The sequence below is a fragment of the Vipera berus genome (genome assembly GCF_964194415.1).
Source record: "Vipera berus genome assembly, chromosome: 3".
Taxonomy (NCBI): Eukaryota; Metazoa; Chordata; class Lepidosauria; order Squamata; family Viperidae; genus Vipera; species Vipera berus.
In genome coordinates, this window is record NC_138204.1 from 64,823,297 (window position 1) to 64,845,337 (window position 22,041).

The 22,041-nt window shown below is 41.0% G+C and overlaps 1 protein-coding gene across 1 annotated transcript in view; it reads right to left on the reverse strand.

Moving 5' to 3' along the window:
* Nucleotides 1-19,849, reverse strand: part of SSBP3 (single stranded DNA binding protein 3) — a 211,561-nt gene extending 191,712 nt beyond the window's left edge. Inside the window, 4 exon segments of the mRNA XM_081322283.1 lie at nt 15,911-15,995; nt 18,197-18,258; nt 18,504-18,576; nt 19,475-19,849. Of these exon segments, the coding sequence (XP_081178409.1) occupies nt 15,911-15,995; nt 18,197-18,258; nt 18,504-18,576; nt 19,475-19,530 (276 nt within the window). The 5' untranslated portion in view covers nt 19,531-19,849.
* Nucleotides 19,850-22,041: the final 2,192 nt, after the last annotated feature.

The window sequence follows — 22,041 nt, forward strand, 5'->3', positions numbered from 1 at the left end:
TTTCTCTGCTCAGCTTTCATTTATTTTCCCTACCTTTCCCTACCTCTTCCCTGCTACTTTTTTTAACAAGCTTTCTCTCCTATTCTTTACCTCCTCTGCCTCTGCTTCACTTCTAAACACCTCTCTTATGGGCTCCTCCTCATTACTGAGAATACCGTCCCAGAAATCTTAACCCTTCCCAAATAAAAACCATGCACTTATTTGATGATTAATTCAATTTATGCAAACAATACATACTGATGAAAAGAGTGACTGAAAGTAGAATTTGTTAATTCTTGGAACAGGATCTGAAGACGAATCGGAGGCTCCTTTGATCCACCTTTGACCTGCTTTGCAAATGCCCTTATGTCACTTTTTTTTGGACATTTTGATGCAAACGTTGTCATTTTTAGAAAGAAAAGAATTAATTAAGAAATCAACCAGCTTTATTTCCAAAGATGCATCCAATTTAGAATATGCACGGTGTATACCATTTTTGACTGTAAGCCTGCCTCCAATAGCTTTTATTTACCTAGCAAACCATTGCTTCTGATATATTATGCCTACATCTTCATAATATTAATTCTTCCAAAACAAATGATACATATTTTATGTACATGCATGCCAGCTTACCCAAAGAACCACACGATTATCCAAATTTCTTTCAGATGAATGTTCAAGGAAAACATCTGTAACCATGCCTCGAGCTAATTTACTATCAGGAACAGTCACAACTAAGTAACATGGACCAACCGTTTGATCCTGGCAAGACAACTTTTCATGTTTCTTTGAGATTTGCACCCTCTGACTATGTCACTTATATTTCTGTAGCCAAGTCTGAAGCAAGTCCTAAGTTGCCATTGCTCCTTGTAGCAGACAGTGGGAAAGCATACACAGATCAGAGGCTCCAGTCCTATATCTACCGTATTTATCTGCCTGCCAGTAAGCCCTATGAACTCATCCATATGACTACATTTTTGGCAATGGCCACTTCAGATGATTAAAAATGTTTTGAAAGAGTCAAAATGGCTTATACTCACCTTATACTTTTACCTCCTTTAAGCAGGATTTCCTAAGGGTTTGACCATATAGAAAATCTGTTTGAACCCACATTGCTGTGGAACAGAGAAGGCATGCACACCCCGAGAAACAATTCCTCTTTAAAACTAGTTGTCATTCTTCTGAGAACTGTCATTCACCTGCTGCCTACATTTTGCATAGGATGAAGGTGTCCATTCCATTCCCTTTCACTTTTATGCCCAAATTTGCTATGAATTGAAAAAAGCAGTGGGATGTTCAAAACAAAGCTATTTGAAAGAGAGACGTGCATATGCAGATCAGAACTGTTTAAAGCAGGCATGTCAAACTGCCGGCCCACGGGCCGGATGCATCACAAAGAAACCGCGCCCTTCCCATTGCCGGCAATGGGGGAAAAGTTGCGATATGTCACGCAACGTCACGTGACATCGCGAGTTTGACATCCCTGGTTTAAAGGATACAAAATACACAATCCCCAAAACAACTTTTCCAAGTAATCTCCCAATTGGCCTCTGTGACTTCAGAGGACCAAACTAAATGGTGGAATAGTTGTGTTTGTTATGGTGTCGAGGATAGGAAAGAAGGCTGGGAGCTGCAAAATGAAAGGAAATGAATTTAATGAGCCAAGGGGAAGTTCAGATCTCCTAAACCCCTAGCCTACCTGGCTGATCTTGGATGAGATCAAAAGCAAGGACACCAGGCCAGTACATGGATGGGACACCTCCACAGACATGTTGGGACTAAGGCAATGGCAATAATACTTATGTATTATTTCATATCCATGTCCATGAGGTCACCCAGAATCAAACATGACTCAAAACTATTTGACATGAAACATCTTTATTTGTAAAAGTTACACCCAATTTGTTTTAGCTGTTCTCTTTCTTTCTCACAACTTATATAAACAAATGTAGCTATTACCACCATATCCAGTTTGACAGAAATATTAAAGCACCCATATACTACTTTATTCTCAGGTATATAATAATAGCAGTAGGCAGTGTGGTGTCCTCCAGTTATTTTATTCTGCTACTTTCGCAACCCCCACGCTGGTCTTGAACACCAAGGATGGGAAGAGGACTGCCAAAGGTGCATACTGGCATTTTACTAGCCTTCCCTCATTCTTTTACCAATAGCACCCTAAGATAAGCAAGTACCTGTTGCAGCTTTTAACATAGCAGTCCAGTAAATTACCTCAAGGTACTTTTAACGTCTGTATTTAACTTTTGCAAAAATGCTACGTTTCTGCCAAGTACAAAAAAAAAGTTACTGGATTCACCCATTAAAAATGTACTAAGATTTACCTTTTGTGATTCTAAAGTCTTTAAAGCAAAGTTTTGTTCAGTTGCACAATTCCCTTATCTAGTGTGTTTCTTATTAGCAAGCATTCGGGAATGGAAAACCAGGTTTTGCATATTTTCTGCCTGCCTAAAAACTGTAGAACCTGACTAATCTTATCTTGGCCCTTAAGTAAAGCAAGGCCCTGGTAAATACAGTATTTGAATGACAATGACTATCAGGGAATATCAGCTTCATAAACTGTACTAGGAAGCCAAAAAAAAAAAATCTCATGGGAAGACTACATCAAATCCATTTTCACACTATTGCCAAGAAAATGACATGGTTATATCCACCCAGACAACAAAAGTCTGAGTAGAAAGCAGCTTTTCTTTTACCTAACCTTCTTCTAGAAACTGCTCCTGAAACTCTTATAACACTAGGCCACAATTTTACACCAGTGATCCCCACCCAAATCTTGGTTTTCACCAATAATTACATTACTGCGTCTTTTTAAAGTTGCTTTACTGAATTATAAGCAAGCACATCTGCCACCCGCTTTGAGATTAAGGTTTCAAAGACCGAGTAAATAAGAGTACATCAGAAAAATAAAAAGGATGGCATTGAAATGAGACACAGAAAATGCGCTACAAAGAAAGTAGGATAAAATCCAAGCTTCCGAGGTAAGGAAGGAAATGATCAGCAGAACAGGAAAGTCATACTCATATTCACACACGATACACCAATTCAGGCAAAAGCTTCATTGTCAGCTTTCCGAAAGGGAAAGAACAATTCCCCCTTACTTCTCCCAATCATTCCTGCATGATTGGGATAGGAACACGAAGCAAAGTCTTCCTTAGCTTTTTGTGTGTGAATGGCTTTGAGCTTCTTTGTTCCTCTGAAAGGACAGGCAGAAAGGAAATGAAGGAAGGTTTACAAGATTTGTATTTACTCAGAGCTACAAATCTGTCAGCAGCTTACAGGCACACACATACACGCACACACACCCCTTCACAAACTTCTTTTTCTTCCTGCAGGGGTGGAGCCGAGGTCAACTCAGAAGGACAAAATGCATTCAGAGGCCACCACTAGCACAGCCAAAGGAACAAGACCCACTGTCCTGAAGCAAAATGGTGTGGCTATGTCTGTGAGAGGGGAAAACGCTGGAGGGAGGAGAGATTTACACTTGTGTTGTGCGAAGGTGTGCACCTGCCTTGATGAAACATAATGCTTTGAAGTCAGCCAAACAGTACTTTTTGAGATGCATTTCCCCCCCCCCCAAAAAAACCTTATTGAAAGTGGTAGAATAAAGGGGGAGAGCAGAGGAAGACTGGAAGGGAGATGATTCACTTTGATGTCACCAGCATTATCACCCACATCCGTTAGCTAAGTCTCTCCGGTCATTTTTAACCAGGGCGAGTAAGAAATGAAGAGCCATACAATTTGCCTCTAGCAAACAAGAGCATCAAAAGTACAAGTGAACTTCTGAGTCAGTACTGTATTGTAGCAACCACCAGTCCTTTGCCTCCCACAAGTATTTCCTCTCTCCCTAATCAAGTACCAGTACATCCAGCCATTGATTTGTCAAATTGTACATTTCAGCATTAAAGAAACAAACAAACAAACCCAGTTATTCCCGGCCTTCCTCAGAAAAGAAAAGGCAAATAGAATTAAGTGAGGCTCATCTTCCATTGCCCTTAAAGTAAATGGTCAACAAAAAATTAATTAATTAACTCAGCAGAATTTAATTAAGCCTTTTCTCCCTGACACCTGCCTCCCTCCCTCCCTTCCAACTCCAAGGGACTGACCACAACCTATGGGGACTCTAACCCAACTGAAACACTTCCTAGATTTGGAGACAAAACTTTGGAGCTTTTGTGGAAACAACTACATTTTGCTTTGTTGTTGTTGTTTTTTTCAAATCAACACGGCATGTTGTGAGGTGGGGGTAGTGGGGGGGTAACGTCTGTTTCCATTTGAAACTGTCAAAATTAGCATGCAGTAATTAAAAATCACACCCTTTCTCTTAATAACCTAACCAGCATGATACAATCAGGTTGTGCCAACTCTTTAATCTAATTGACTAATTACAGATTTTAATTTAGTCAGTTACTGAACAACTGTTGACAATTTGTTTTCATTAGGGACAGACCAGGATAAATATTTAGGCTCCCCAATCACAGGGACTATAGCGTAAGAGCTTTGCCATGACCTCTTGATTTTCCTGCTTTGAGGGTTTTGTCAATAACAAGGTTTTTTGTTTTGTTTTTAAAAAGGAGCAACTGCTTCCCAACAGCCATCCATTCTTGCAGCTCCAATGCAGTTCAAATAATTCTTACCTTAAGAACATGAGTTCATTTGGATGACAAATAGGGACCTGCTTCAAAGAGACAATCAAAGCTTTTAACACAGCCCAATCTTATCCCAAGAACACAGATGAATGAGGGTGTTTTAATAATGCATTCTTTATTTTTCCATAGTAAAAGTCACCGCCACTGGTTTATCAACCAGGGTTTATTATGAATGAAAAGCGATTCAAACAAAGTTCATTTTTAAGGACAGGATTTGAGTGTCTACCTTGGAATAACGGATCAGACAAGATTCTCTCTTTCATAAGAGAGAAAATTCTGTAGCTTCTCTCAAATAACATGGCTTGTGAAAGGATCTATATTCCTATTCAGAAAACACACACCCCTGCCTTGTTTCACAAACATTTAACAAGGCATACTATAAGTCTTAGGCATATCTCCTCTGCATTCTTTAACAAAAAAATGTGGAGGAAACCTTGAAAGACATTTTCCTTGCAGCATCCTCTTCTTTGTGAAAAGGTAAGATTGCTTTTCCTCAATAAAATTAAACATTAACAAATTTATATGTGTGTGTGTAAATTTTTTGGATTGCTAACAAAGAATTAAAGGGAGAAAAAAAATTTACACAAATATGAGCTGTCACTGTTGTGACTACAGCCTGTGGATGGCCTTGGGTTGGGGCTGAAACAGGAAATAAGATTTGCCCCGTGTTTGGGGCCTAGCAAGGTATTCTAAAATACTTAACACTTTATATATATATATATTTATATATATGTGTATGTGTATGTGTATGTGTATGTGTATATATATATATAAAAATATATATATATGTATATATATATATATATATATATATATATATATATATATATATATATGTTTTCGTAGATTCTCGCGGGTGTCTGTATGTGTAGATCTAGAGTCTCAGGTTTCTTCCCGCGTTCCTTTCATCTTCAGAAAGTTGTGGCGACGTTTCGACGAAATCCCATCCGTCATCATCAGGCCGGAGTGTTCCTCCTGCTGCTTCCAGAAGCAATGCGTGGTCTGGCTGTTGGAAGGAAAGGAACAGCCAGACCACGCATTGCTCCTGGAAGCAGCAGGAGGAACACTCCGGCCTGATGATGACGGATGGGATTTCGTCGAAACGTCGTCACAACTTTCTGAAGATGAAAGGAACGCGGGAAGAAACCCGAGACTCTAGATCTACATATATATATATATATATATATATATATATATATATATATATATATATATATATATATATATATATATATATATATATATATATATATATATATATATATATATATATATATATATATATATATATATATATAGGCAGTCCCAACCCCCAATCCGTGCACTGGCACTGCTGGGCCGTGTACTGGCACTGGGCTATGGCATGCCAGAAACCGGGCCGTGCAAACAAGCAAAGCCCTATCTGTGGGATGCAGGCAGCATGTGAAACCACACCCGCTCTGGTCCGCAGAAAAAACCCTCCCCACAGAACTGGTCCCTGATGCCCAAAAGGTTAGGGACTGCTGATATATACCATGGTTTGTACAGTAGACTGAAACTGTACAGCACCCAATGCTAAATAGATTCCTAAATCTCTTAATCTTTCTAGAGCAATCTTCCCAAACCAGGCATTCTCCCAAGAAATTGGGACCAAATCTCAGAATAGACTGATGGGAATTGTGAACATTTCAATCCCCAAACACTCAGGAAGTACCCTATTATTATTGTGAGAGACAGAAGATTTTTAAGACCTAACCGTATCACAATTTGTTTAGCACAAGCTTCAATAGTTTGCATTTGTAAACCATCACCCCTCCTCTTGTGCTGGTATACTAGCCTTCAAATTAATTTCCTGCAGAAACACCCTGCCACCCAACTGAAAGACTAGATAAGATAAGGATTAAGAGTTCTACTTTTTTATTAGAGTTCTACTCTGTGACTTTCAACTCCTCTGCACATCCACGTAAGTGGAAAATACCTGCATAAGGGTAAACAAACTAGGAACACGTATCACATTTAAATCAAGATCAAACTAAACTAACAATTGTTTAGAACAGTGAGAGCTCAGTCCATGACTGAAAGCACACCAAGTACAACATTTGTACAAAGCAGAAGAGGGAAACATACAGACACTGGGAACACCAGAGTTAAACAAAGCTTGCGTGGTAATGCAATCCAACAATCTGCATTGCTGTTGATTTCATAGCTTTCATTAGGCATACTAGATACATCTGCTCTGAACGCTTTATAAACTTTCAACCCATGCGCACGTGTTTACCCATCTCCAATAATATCAATTACTGTCCACTTGCTCTTGACATTAGGAAACACATTTTGAAAATTAAAGATCGTAATTATTTATATGCTACTCTTCCCTGAGACTGTTACCCAACTATATCCAAAAATACATATCTATATAATAATTACTACTAGTAGTAGTCAGTAAATAGATACTAATACAGAACTCTCTCTTCACACAACACCAAATGAAACAATACAAATAAACTGACTTGATACAAGAGCTCTTTACACAGATATTAAAATTTGCTATACTCAAAGGTCAACTATAACCGAAAGACAACATAGGCTTCTCCAAACACAGATTCACAGCCTTACTCCTTTTCAGCCTTCCCTGGACCTTTTTTTCCTGACCCTTTCTCCATCACTAATTTGGGGAGTTAAGTACATCAAGTCTTTAAAGTCACCAACTTTGATTGTTTACTCAGCTGCTTACTACCTGTTTGTATGATATTAGCACATTAAACCCCAAACCTGATCTTTCTTCAAGTACTGATTAACTAAGGTTGTAACCCTAATAAGCTCTGCGAACAGAGACTTACTTTTGAGTAAACAAACATAAGAATGCGGTAATGCTCTCCACAAATTATGTTGCTTCTGCTGGACAAAAAAACTTGCCTTTAATTTTGTATTTCTCCCTGCAGTGATGTGAATAGAAGCAGTTTGGGCAAGTGGATTCTGGTTTATTGTCAACGTTTCTCATACTGGAAAATATGGGAAATACCATCTGAACAGGCCTAGTATTTACTAGTTAGCATTTCTTATGCTTCAAACAACAGTGCTTTATATGCATCGAGCTGGGTTGCTATCTTTCTTTTGATATTTTCCCCATTTCTGTCACCATCAGCACTTCTACCAACTACAGCAGTGGTCCCCAACCTTTCAGGCTTTTCAGACCAGCGGTGGTCGTGGTAGCGGTGGGAGAGAGAAGGGATGGTTCTGTGCAAGCAGCGGGTACATGCGCTTGCAGCTCCACTTGTGTGAGAAGCAGGTGGCTGCACCTGCTGGTGGCACACTCGCGTGCGCACCCACTTGTACAAGCTGCATGCACTCACCTGCTGCTTGTGCAATGTGAATGGGTCATGGCCCGGTACTGGTTCGCAGCCTGGGCGTTGGGAACCCCCGAATTAGAGCATTGGGGACATTCCATGTGGGTCGGGCACTGTGCATGCTTATGCGTTTTGTCTGTCTACCAACCATCTAATAAGCAGAAGCATATAAATCTATTGCCCTATAAATGCCCAACTGTGGCTTTAAAATGTAGAACAAAAGAAAATTAAAATCAGTAATAGTTCTTAAATATTCCTTTCACTTGTTCTAAACCATGATGTTGATTTCAATCAGATGTTTTTCATTAAGAATAACAAAGAACAGCTCGCCATTTGCTTATTTATTTCATGCTCACTCCTAAGTTTTCTTTACAATAATTTTTTTTCATTTATTTGTCAGCTTTGTCAAGTGGGTGTGAGAATTACCCTACAGATTATATATTTTTTTTAACATGGAGCTTGTTCTCCACAGATAATATGCGATGTGGGAGTTAATACTCAGAAGACAGCAACTGCCAAGGACATTAAGGCAAGCATTACACAAGATGCTTTAAAAGTCATGGCCCCAAGATCATAGATTCAGTCCACAAAATTTTATTGTCAAGTTTCCTTTAGTAACATGTTTCAAGAATCACTCCGCTCACCTTCAGGGGAGTCCTAAGGAATTCATTATAGTGAACAAAACTGAATTCTAGTCTAAATGGAAAACATGCTACTAGGAATGCACACTACAACCAAGTTTTAAAAAGTGTTGCAGTTTCTTCTCTCTTAAAATTTTCATATATTTAAGTGAAAGGAGAAACCTAGACCAGAAAGTGACATTTGAAACTGTAAAGGGAAGCCCCAAACACCTTACTATGAATTCTCTTGTGTATCTTAAAGGCGTCGTAAGAATGATCGTCTCATTAGCCACAGTAGTACCTTGAAGATTACAAAACTGGAAAAAAAGGAAGGCTCCTCTCAGTGCTTTTTTTGTAAAAGAAAAAGGTGCCGGAACTCACACATGTCATACAACCCACCTTGCCTACCCTACAAGGTTCCATCCAAAAAAGGTGCCGGAACTCCGTTCTGAGCGTTCTATGAGAAAAAAAGCCCTGGCTCCTCTGATTTCAGCCTAAGTAAGGCCAGTTTAAGCATGATGTTAATCCACAAGTTATCCAGATGTAGAAGGGGTTGTTCACCCCCTTAAAAATCTTATAAGGTTGAAAGACAGGATAGGAAGAAACTCAGAGAAAGTTCCTAGAGTTATTCCTAAGAGGGGTCCTATTTAAGCCGTAAACAAGCTACAGCATTTCAACGTAAATAATGGCATGACCATTTAAACGCAGAAATTATGTTTACCCAAGGAGAAAGGCTATTTTAATTGCAAACTCTGCAACTGTTTATAAGAACGGAGTTACCAGTTTGCACCTTCGACTCCCACATAGCATCTGTACCAGGTTTAAAACTGAATATCCACTTAAAACACTTTTCCACATTTTTCCCCCCTGTACCATTTCTTTATTGGTAAAGCAGCTAGCACACAACACCTCACTCCACCAGATGAACACATATATCATTCTGAGTTGAAAAAGGTACAAAAGCTCTTTGGCAGTGCTGAAATGGGAATGGAGAAACCATATCCAAGAGCATGCTTAAGCAAAGCAATGCTTACTGCTGATAGGGGAGTTCAAAAATCTATTATTCCTGGTGTGGGAGGCTTTGCGCATACCTAGTCGCTGATATCCGCTCTTAGTAAATGGAATTAACACAGCACTTGTTAATTGCCAGACTATCATACTATTTTCAACTGAAACCGATCTCCAGAGTTATGACAGCTATGAGAATCGGAAATGCATGCGTGTTTCATGTCATGGCGGGGGAAGAACCATTGTGAAGAATGCAATTCTTGTCACGTTCTCCTGGCAATTAAAGTTAAATCATGTAGAAAAAAAATATTTATGTCACACCTACTGCTTTTGCAAGGAATTATTTATATTATAATTAACTTTTCCGATATAAAACATAGGGAGGAAGGATTTTTAAAAAGGCAGCGATGTCTAATTTCTTTTAAATGCTATTTTGCAGAGCCCAGTAGTAGGCAGATTCCACTTCCAACACATCTCCCAATCTATGTAACAAACAGGCTGCTGCTTTAACGCATTCTACACTTGTATCTAAAAGGCCTTGATTTTCATTTTTTTAAATATATATAAATATATAAACATTTAAAATAAAGACTTTAGAAATTCCTAACATACATTTTATAAGACACATACTGCTCAAAAGGCAGCTACTTCTGGAAACCTCTACCCCGCTGCACAAGTGAAAATATCATCTGTCGACACCAGTTTTGAATTTTTGTGCCGTCTCTCAAAAGTTCCACTCTGAGGAGCCTGTGCAGACAGAATAATGCCACAAAAACTACGTAGCGACAGTCAACTAGATTTAAGTTCATTTTCTGTAGCTGGAGGCCAAAATCGACTAAATTGGTTCTAGTGATCAAGTTTTCTGCAATTCCCCATTCTGTGTATTAGCTATTTGACAGAAATTCACTGCGGTATTTAAACTGGCAGTCATCACAGCTAACTCAAATTGTATTGGCTTTCAGAGTGTTGAAACGGTGAACTGCAATCATCAATCGGCCAATTCCAAGATAACGTGGTAGTTGAAATTCCCTGTCATGCTGTACAATCCCTTTGTAGCTCACTAGCTCAGAAGATGCACAATAAAACCGGGAACAAGAGTGTCTGGCAATGCTACCACAATGTAATACGAGTACGAGTGTGCTCACGAGTGTGCCCAGAAACAAGGCAACCGTGCCAACAGTAGTAAAACCTCCAGAGAAAGTGCAGCATTTTCTTTTGGAAAACAAATATACAGAAACACTGAAATTGAAAGCACATTTTGGACTCTGGGTCTCCCCAACTCACCCACCCACCACTCACTCACAATTTTGCAAATCACAGATCACTGAAATACCACATCAAAAACACTAGAGGGTTTTTTTTCCTTCCCCATCTCTGCGCTACTGTAAGATACTGAGATAAATGGACCTAAATATTAAAAAGGGGTGTATCACTGCAAACTTCAAATTACTCTTACATTTTAATAACTAACCAATGTGGATTTTCCCCCATATAACTTTATTATAAAGATTTTAATAAAGAAAGATAAAAAGTAACAGAAACTAATAATTTAGAAGAAGGACAAGAGAAAAAAGCCAACGCCAAAAGTATAGGGGCAAAAAAGAAAGAAGTAATTTCTTTCCAACAGTTATACGTATACATATAAATTTACCTCTTACTCTCTGGTTACAGCATAACTTCCCTATTTTTCCATAATCCATTTTTTTTCCTATTCATCAAAAACATATCAAAAACTTCACTTTGTTTTATGCAAAAAGTTTATAAGGTGTGTTTTCCAAACATTTAAATTAATCCAAACACATATTAGAGTTATTTTTGTATAATTAACTGGGCAATCGGGAACTTTTCTGGGTCTGATTCTAAGATGATGGAAGCATCCTGACCGAATAAGTGGGCATGGATTTCTTTGCTCAGCCACACTTTATCCTTGCGACATCTAGATTTCTACCTGTAGGAAAACCTGTTCCCAGATTCTCCTGCCTGTAGCAAGCAGATACAATGAAGTGCAAAGATTCTTTTTAAAAAAAATATCGCTTTCCATTTACAAAGGAAGAGCGAAAGAGGTTTTTCTCCAAAACATACTGACTTCCCATTCGTTTGGTATGTGGTTTATTTAGCTGGTGCTTTTCCTCCTAGCGCTCCTTGCATCTCAATCAGAAAAATTCTTAAATCAGTACAGGTCAATGATCTGAGAAGTCTTATGAACAAGACACGTGCATGCAAAAACCAACCTCAAGCTCATTGTTGGGTTTTTTTAAAAAAAAAATAAAAATAAAAATGTTCTTTGGGGAAATTGCTTGTTGCTCCTGCTGCTTCTATTATCATATAGTTATACTGGGAAATGAAATGGAAGTTACACAGCATGCAAGTCCTGTTATAGAAGCCTCTAATGAAGCATGATTTCCCATTCTTTGAAGGATGTATTCCCCAGGCCTACTGATCTGGAGAGATTTGCTTCTTAAGCATTCAAGTAACCACACCTCAACTATAAACAATGGGAAAGATGCATGCAAAGAAGAGAGGCCAGATTTCCAGTGCATTTTAATATACCCAGAATGTCTATCTTTCGCGCAGAAAGCATTAGGATTTCTCTCGCTTTTTAAGCACGTTCCTTTTTGTCTTCTGCCAGGTGATTCTCTTGATCAATGGTCTCTAGCGTAGTAGAGAACTCTGCAAACACCTGAAAGATAAATCTTTACACTGGGAACCATGCCTTTGTACAGAAGTAACTGAATAGCAATTAACCATCCCGGGCTTTTGTCCATCAACCTATAATAGCTGTTTAGTTTGACCACATCCACATGCACAGCAAAACCTTTCCAACTTGTAAAAATGCTTTTTTTAAGAGCATAAGCAGCAACAGCTGCTAGCCCATCTTTCACATCAAGTGTCCTTTCAAAGTCCCATCTTCTGCCATTCCAAACCATGCAACCAACTGTTTTCTCAGATGATTAGAAACCTGAATGGATCTTCACTCACTGATAATTCAGAAGGCACAGCACTTATTCTACCTACCACCTTATGGTGTTACAGGTAAAGAGCATATGGGGGAAAAGATCCTGGCTACATGTCAGGCCAATAAGTAACTACCTTGTAATCCAAGGTTCTGATTTGCCGGACATTGGCAAGAACCACCCACAGTTGAAACCTGATCCAACTTCCCTAGGAGAAGAATAGCCTGGGATTATAAATCTCATCATGCTTGTCCCATTCACCAGAAACTGCCTTTTCATCTTTGTGCCCTCACATACCAAAGGAATACTATTTCTGTAAAAGCAGAAGAATGCTGAAAATAATTTACAGCAGATGGAAACAAAACTCCAATGTATTGGCCTGTCTATGTGGACACAGCAACTATAAAGCACATGGCAAGGTTTTTAACATGCTCCTTGCATTATACCTTGCTTGAGAAAGTCTGTGTATCAATACACACAGAGAGATAAACTCACATACTACTAGACTCCAGTTGGTATATAATGGCAAGCATGCTGCATATTGCTTGTTGGAAAGTATTAATTCTAGAGAGAGGTAAAAACATCTTTACTGCCTGAAATATCAATAACCAAAGCCAATACAGTTATGAAAATACATATTAACCATCTATTTTGTGATCAAGAGGACTTTTAAAAACAAATAGTATAGCGAAAGGATGAGAACAGGAAACAAAGTCTAAAAACGTAAAGTACTTAGAAGTGTTACAAAACTGTATTTCCACTGAGAATTTTAAAAACCTCAATGAGGATTGTATCTATTTGCTGTAAGCTTAAAGCAACATGTACTAAAGAAGTTTATGTGAATCATCTAATACACTCTGGCCTATTATTAGAATTATTACCAAGCTAAAAAAGATTAATTTCTCTAAATACAGTAAATCCTCAGACACTATTATAAGGCTGCTGCTAATGTAGCATTACTGAATTTTGCATGCCAGCGCTACAACTCTATACCTTATGCCAGCCTTCCTCAACATTACATCCACCAAGCGTGCTGAGATAATCATCATCAAATTCCTAGCCAGCCTGGCCATGAGCTGTGAACTCTAGAGCCACAGAAGGCAAGAAGAGGAGAGACTCCCTTCATTTTTGCCTCCTATTGGGTTTTCTTCTATTATTGATCAGAAACCTACTAGCATCTTCTGTTCAAAAAAAGAATATCACTAATAGACTATCCTGTCTGTCAAAGTTAGATATACATTATATATTGGTTTACAAATTCACTATTTGTTCTGGCATTCTCAGACTGATTTCCCTCTTCCCATCCCTAGCATGTATAGGTTTTTTGTGTGAATCCTTCTAGGTTCCCATGTCTTCTCTTTTGACTGAGATGAGACACTTCAAGAGACAGTATTTTTCTAATCAGCAAGATAAATGTATCTAAGTACATGTTTTAATCACTTTCTTCTTCCCTTCTCAGGAAATTTCTCTCTGTGGGGGAGAAACATAGGTTGCAAACCAAAGCACATTTTTCAAAAGATTGAGGGCTAAGTTGAGTGTCACTATTTATTTTAAAACAGGACCCAGGCTGTTAATTAGCACATGTCATTGCAGCAGCGGCACACTTCTTTTAAATGAAAGCTACTGTTTCTGCATAAAAAAAAAATCAGAAAAATAACTTCTAAGGCTATTCTCTGCTGAACACAACAGTCCCTCTAGGAACTTTGTCAGAAAGAAGAGAGAAAATAAGGCTAAATATCCATAATTTTTCTAAGAGATAATGTGATATTCTCCAGGTAGGTGCATCAGGAAGGGTTAAATTACAGCTATCAAAGTCAATCGAACTGCGTTTCCCCCCCCCCCCAAAGGGTGTTTTTCAAAGCATACCAAAACTCATTGCATCTATGATCACTGGGATCCCTGCTAGTTACTTTGAATAACCTGCAAGGATTCTCCAACTTCAGCCATGAAAGTTTATGAATTAGGCAGTTCTTTCCAAGAAGCCCTTTCCTGGAGAATCAGAGGAAGAAAGAACCATAGGATTAAGGAAATTCTATGGATGTCACTAGAGATTACAAAGCAGTTTCTACAGGATCCTTAACTTATAACTCAGACACAAAAGTGACTGAAACTAGTGAGTCCTCCTTCCAAGTACGTACCGCTTTTTAAATGAAACTGTTGTCAACTACATGCCACACTCAATTCCCCCACACTCTCCAATTTCTTGAATTGCATAACAGTCAACTTATTTAACTTGCTGATAAATCTACTTTAACTTTTTCTTTCCCTTTGAAAAGCCCTTGGACTTCAACTCCCAGAAATCCTGAGCCAGCATAGCTGGCTCAGGAATTCTGGGAGTTGAAGTCCATGAGTCATAAAAGAGCCGAGGTTGCCTACCCCTGCCTTAAACACTCGGACATGTTCTTGGGAATGATGTCTTCTGCCATTACAGGTAAGCCGGAGACCAACACATCAGATAAGATGACAAGTCAAAAGTTTATCTGGGACAGTTCATTTGGGACAATGTCCCATCCAATAGGATAATCATATTGTGTTCTCCTCCTCGGGCTATGAGAACACACTGCTCTAGACAAGTTCACTTTCTGAATCTCCAGTCAATTCACAAATACCAATTATTTAATTCCAGGTAAGAAACCATTTATGGCTTCATATGACAACAGAGGAGAAAACCAAGGTATGCCTTTTAGGGTCAACATCTGAATGCATCACCTACGCCTCTTGAAAATTTCCTTTTGCAGCTAGTTTGGTCATCCCCACACCTATTAAAAATTAAAGAAATAATGAAGTCTGCATTGCAGTCTTGAGGGAAAGGGGGAAAAAATCTTCATATTGCTATCTGGAACAGAAGCTATTGGCTCTCCTGAGGCTGCAATTCTATGCATACTTAGGGAGGGATAGCCCCACTTAACACAATAGGATTCACTTATGAATAAAAAAATGCACAGGATTACACTGCACAGCAGCATTCTGGTAAATTCTTAAATACTCACAGGCCTTGAAGATTTTTAAAAATTCTTTCTAAAGAAAGAAGTATACCATGTTCAAATGGAGGCCTCTATGTCAAAAGTTTGCACATTAGATTTTTCCTCATGATAAATAGCATCTCTTTCCTTCTCCTTATCCTCTGTGCTCCTAGGAGGACACATGACTCTGTAAACAGATCAATAAGCTCCACCTTAAAGCCTTCAAGGAAAGCCACTGAACTGGATTCACATAGCTGTGACTTTATAAAACAATATTCAAACATCATCAAAATGACAGTGGTAACACCCTTTTCTCTCCCAATCTAGTTGCATTTGCTTTGGAATAACTGTAGCAATCAGTTTATTAACCAAGGGATAACTTTTTTTACTCACGTAATCATGAAAGGCTTTTGCTTCGCTTGAGTGTTCACAAGTATCTCGCCTTTCAGGAGCTGCGCAGTAAAGGTCCCAAAATACACTATAAAAAGAAAGCAAGACAGAACTAGTTATTAATACATATGCAGTACACATCCCCAGACATACAGTGGTTTATCCAAATGAGTTTGTAGTTCAGGAACAAAGGCATTTCTCAATCTTGTTCAATCTTTATTCAAGGAGCAGTGAACATAGCACTTTAGTTCCACTTGAGACTTTTACCTTCAACAACAGAGACACAAGATACCTATTTACATACACAAGGTTTTAATATACAGTAAAGATTCCCCGCTTTAATAACCTATCAACTCTGTTTCAATGGTTACTTTTCTATGCTTTACTTCTCTTTTCCCCCAATATTAAAAAGTTAAGTTTCCTGTGCCAGAGTTAGACTACACTGCATTATTTCCCACTGCAATCAATTCATTGCAGAAGTTTGTATATGGATCTACTGAATGTTGCTTTTAATCACCTTGCTGCTAGAAATAAACTATGGGCCAGTTCAAGTTGTCCTACTACTTTATTAAATCTGATCATGTCCCACTCCACATCTGCAGCTTTCTCCTAAAGTGGATTGCAATCCCTTGCAGCTGTTTCTGTTTGACGGTCAAGGCCATGCATTCAATACAACATTGATTCCTCTTCTGTCTTGAAACAGGCACACGTAAACATTGCCATTATAAAGAGCTAATAAAATTCAGAATGCATCCACTATATAAAAATGCTAATTTACATAAACTTTACACACTCTAATATGAACATAACTAGTACTAATCAACTCAGGTTAACACACCCAGTTACTTGTTAAGCACACATGGTTCCTTATTATTTCTCAGCCTAACCTATCTCAAATTTATCAAAGTGAGCAGAAGGAGGAAAGGAAAAGCAGATATGCCATCTGGAGGTCCTTGAAAGAAAGGTGGGTTACAGACATAGCTTTGGCCTTCCAGCAAATAAGTAAAAAAAAACAACAAACAAGTATCCAGTGTTATTATTGTCCCTCATGTACCAAAGATTCCAGGTGCTAAGACTTTATTTTCAACTCAAGCTATCCCCAATAGTGAGTGAATTAAGCAATGCTCTGCAAGAAGGCCAAATATGAAATTAAATTGGGAAACAGTCCCAAGAGCATCAACATGGGGCAACTGACAGCCTAGCCTGTCTTTTCCACAAAAATATTTAAGTTACACACCAGAAGGAAGAAAACCTCATGAAACTTTGCTATTCCTGTTCCTAGCAGGCCAATTTTATGTATCATGCAAATTCAGAAAATGGGACAAATTCCATAAGCACAGTTAACTATGTAAAAAGTAGTCTGTTAATTGAGATAAATGTGGCCCTATAACTTACATTCTATCATTCAAAGCATCATCAGAAAATTGGGCTATGGAAGCAACATGTGTCCCTCAAATATTTATCGGTCTTAGGTGCCAATCTCATAACAAGGTATATATTTTGGTAGCAGCACTAACATTAGATGAATATAATTATTCATCTATAACTAACTATAATAGATGAAAGGAACTCTTCCTGGAATCAATAGGATTTACATTCAAGAAGATCTAGACCAGGAGGTTTGAAATATTTCTATTGCTCAACATCATGCTACAAGTTGCATAACTGCTTCAGTCATGCTGAACTTGTCCAGTATACTTTATCATACTTCTATACTCACAATGGGAAATCTCACTATCCAATAATTTAGGAACAAGTTTAAAGGAAAATTGGCAACATAGCTCAAACTTTTAAAAATGGAGCTGATAACCTAGACACCAGATTTCTTTTCCCAATTAAACATTCTGAAAAGGCACCATCTACAAAATACTAGTCCCCAATGAAAAGCTAAGCTGAAGAACAATGCATTTTATATCCATAAATATTCCACGTTCTTAAAACATCAGTAAATAACCTTTTGACAATAAGAAACCTTCATTTATTTTTATAACGCGTGTGCACACACAAAGTATATATACAGAGTATACATACACACATGTATGCATGTATGCATGTATGTGTGTGGAGGATACAAGAAATAAAAAAAAATCTACAATATTGTTCCCAAGATTCTCTTCAATACTTTTTAAAGTAACTTCTACCATACCTAGGCTGAAGAAACAAGCTTACCCCAGACTCAAACCAAATCGTTTGCTTGGGATAATCTTCCCTCCCCAACACTTCCAATTAGTTAAATAAAGAACTTTTAACACAGAAGTTTTTCTTTTTAAAAAAAAATGCAACACTCACCACCACCATGAATGTAAAAACCCAGGAGGTTCTCCTAGTGTGATGTTTTTTTCCCATCGGATCTGTGAACAGCCAAGGATAAAAAGAGGGGTTTGGGTCACAGACCTGAAGAAACAGATGCCATTTTCTTCCACTCTTGTTGCTGCTCCCCCCCCACTTCCCAAAAGAGCCTCTGAGGCCAACTAGCAATAAATGGCAAAAGGTGATAAAAAATTCAAAATGGAGGCCACAGTGCCTGCTTTCTGAAAACAAAGGCTATCTTGAGGGGGGGGGGAGAAAGGGGTCAAAAGTAAACAAAGTCACTCACCTCTGATAAAAAGGTCTGTGCCGATTTCTGTGCTCCTACGTGCAGCAAGTATTCGTAGACATACAAAGCTAACCTGTAAAAAGACAAGATTTATTTTTTTTAAAAAAAAAAGTAGCTGGGGGGGGGAGGAAAGAAGGGAAGGAGAGGAAAATAAGCCCGACTTAATGAGAGGGTTCCCCCTTGACGCCGGAGCCCCCCTTTTTGCTTAAGAGGGAATGAACCCCCCGCTTTCAGCCGCGGCAAGTGAAGGCGCACCACTTCCTGACCTGCCTCTAAGCGCGCCCCATCCCGCTCAAAGAGAAGTTGAGAGCCGCTCACTGCAGGGCGCAAAATGCAACTTCGCCGGGCGCATCCTCTCCAAAGGCAGCCCCGGCCATTCAGCGTCCCGCACCCCCGTTACAAGCCGGTGGCGGAGCGGAGGGCGTCCTCTCTTCACCGGCTCCCGGAAGAATTTGGGGATGCCAGCTCGATCCCAGTGGAGTTTCTCTCTCTCTCTCTCTCCCGCACCCCCGTCCCCGTGCGCGCGCGCGCCTAAATCCTCCGCTTTTGCCGAACTTGGAAACTCTTAGGTAGAAAGCGAGGCGGGCCGAGGGGGAGAAGACAACCCAACGCGCCTTGTCTGGACAAAGCCTTTCACCCTTTCCACTTGCACAGACGGACAGCCACGCCAGACAAAAGGACGATGCGAGCTTGCACGCTTTCCTCCATCATGTTTTTTTTTTACACCCGCCGCCCTTTGCTCGGGAGACCCGTTGCCTGAAGCACGAAAGGCGTAGATAGATCCCCCCACCGGGGAGACTCTTCACCTCCTCCTCCTCCTCCTCCACCACCCCCCATCTCAGCCTCCATGCTCTTCCCCCTTTCCAGATGCCCCAACTCCCCACAAGACAATAAAGGAACGAGAAGAACGCCCGCCTGGAGAAAGCCGAGTCTAGTTCCCCGAGGTTGCCTCAAGCTGCCTCGGCGCTTACTTTTCCCGAGCCTGCCCATCCGAGGGCACCGCCGAGCCTTTGCCTTTAGCGAACATGGTCCGCAGTAAGAAAGAGGCGAAACTAAAGCTGCTGCTGCTGCTGCTGCTGCTGCTGCCGCCGCCGCCGCCGCCGCTGCCTGCGATTCTCCGATGCTTTCCCGTCTCCCAAACCTCGCGCCTTTCCTCCGCTGGAGCCGGCCCTGGCTTCCGCTGTGGCCGCCCCGCTCGTCCCGGTTGCAGCTGTCAAAGCCCCGGCCCCGACCCCATCGCCCTGCCCCTGTTCCTCGGCTCCTGCTCCTTTCCCCCAGCTGCTCCTACCGCTGCCGCCACCGCGGCTGCCCCCCAGCTCAACCGAACGTGGCTACACTAGGGATAGAACGCGGCGGGCGTCAACGTTCCACAATGGATACATTCCCCGGCCAATCGGCGGCCTGCGGGGGGAAGGGCTGTTCCGCCCTCGACGAGAAACTTTTAAGGTGGCACCAAGGGAGATGCTGCCAGCCGGCGTTAGGCAAAGCCAGGCATCCTTGGGCTGCTTCCTAAAGGACCCTCCCGGCGGGGAGGGGGGCCCTCGCCACTGCCGCTCCTCCTCCTCCTCCCTCCTCCTCCTCCTGCTGCTGCCTAGGGGCTGAGCGGGGACCTCGCTGCCTTTCTTACCCGGCTCTCTCCTCTACCCAGGTACCCTCCCCTAATCCCAGCCTGTGCGCCAGGCGCTCTCTTTTTGCATCCCTCCCGATTCACCTTTTTCTCTCCCCCCCCCCTCCCGCGTCCGCTTCCAGCCTCTCAATCCATCTTCTCAACCCGCATGCCGGTTCTCACCGGCCACCGCACACCTCGCTCCCTCTCTCCCCCTCCCTCCCCCCCATCAGCCCTCATTTGCCCTAGCCGCAGCTGCCTCTCGCTCTTCCCTCTCGACGCTCACCTTCCCCTTCGCCCGGGCTGCCCTTCCCCTCTCGCCCTCCCGCTTTCCACTTTCTCTCCCTCATTGCCTTCCACCCGGCTGTTGCTCAGCGCGGCCCAGGGAAACGCTGCCCGTGCTCGAGCCTCTTTCCACCACCGCCGGGTGCTCTTCGGCGGAACCACCGAGCGCTTCCAGGAGAGTGCCCGTGGGCACATTCACACGCACACGCAGACACACACACACAGCCCGCGCGCCGCTCGTCTTATTCGGAAATCCCGATCCGTTCAGTGGGGGGGCTTCATCTCCCAGGCGACGTGTCTTTGGAAGTGCAGCCGAAATGTTTCTAGGATAACATTGAATGTTTTGGAAAGGGGGCCTCGTGGTAGCCCTATCGCCGTATATTAATTAACAGCGTGGTCGGAAGAGAATCCTGCGGAACTCCACGGGACTTCAGTTCTCAATAAAAAAAACATTAATGGGAATATTGCTGTTTATTTCTCTCTTTTCCCCCCCACCCCACCCCCCACCCCAACTCGTTTAGTCTTCCCAGGCTCTTTTTGGCTTCTGCGACCGGAGTAGGGGTAGCGCAGTCTCTTCTTCCTGAAATCGTTCAGCGAAAATGTCACCACGTTAACCGTCAACTTAAGTCAAAACCCTTCCAAATGGAATCAGCCCCATCAATTTTCCCCATCCCTCTTTTTTGTTGTTGTTGTTGTTGCTCGCTTTACTGTTTTTGCCGGGGAGGGGGGCAAAAAATCGATAAAGGATGTATCCTTGGCATTTCTTCCAATAATCATATATTTTGGAGGTCTTTTAAATATGCGACTTATAAATCATACAACCTCCGAGATGAACGTGCCAAGGGCTATGCCTGCACCCAGGAAGGGCGCCTTGGCTCCTTGTCACAATAACTCACCATTTCCCGCCCCCCCTTCCATCTTTATGAAGTATAGGCGCCTGTTTGCGGCTCATTTTTTTTTCTCTCTGTTTCCGAAGCGGCGAAGCCTAAAGTTAGACCCTTTTAAGAACTGGGAGAATTTTCTCTCTAGCCTCTCACTCTGCCCCCTCTCCCCCCACGTCGGTATCTTTCTCTTTAAATGTGATATAACTCGTTTGCTACTGTCCCTTTAAAAAAGACAAGCTGAAAAAGCTGTGTAAGAGCTGATTGGCTGCCTGTTTGGATACATCCTTAGGGGGGACTAGAAACTGTTCGCCTAGGTTGATTTTTTTTTTAAAACTGCTGTTCCAATAAACAAGTAACGCCCCTCCCCCTTACATGCCTATCACCAAACAATTAAAGGCTAGGTCAGTGTCCTGGGGAAAAAAACAGTGGAAGAAGGAAAACTCAGCCCCAGAGTTAATATAAACTACAAGCACACACACGCCCATTAAAGTTCAGCGATATTGTTCACAGAGGCGTATTTTTTTAAAAAAAATTTTTTTTCCTAAATGTAACAAAAATCCAGAGATCTGTAAATGTATCTGCAGGAGGTTTTATCTAAGGGTTGGAATTTTTATTTTTTGGAGTAAAACCCTTTTCTCCCAGCCTTTCCGTCGTCGCCCCCTCCATCGGTCTCCCAAGAAAATGATACAGCCCGAAGCTTTGTAGTCGCCTTGATTTAATCTATGCCATGCATGGTTGCTGAGGCTTCCAGCGAAACGTAAAG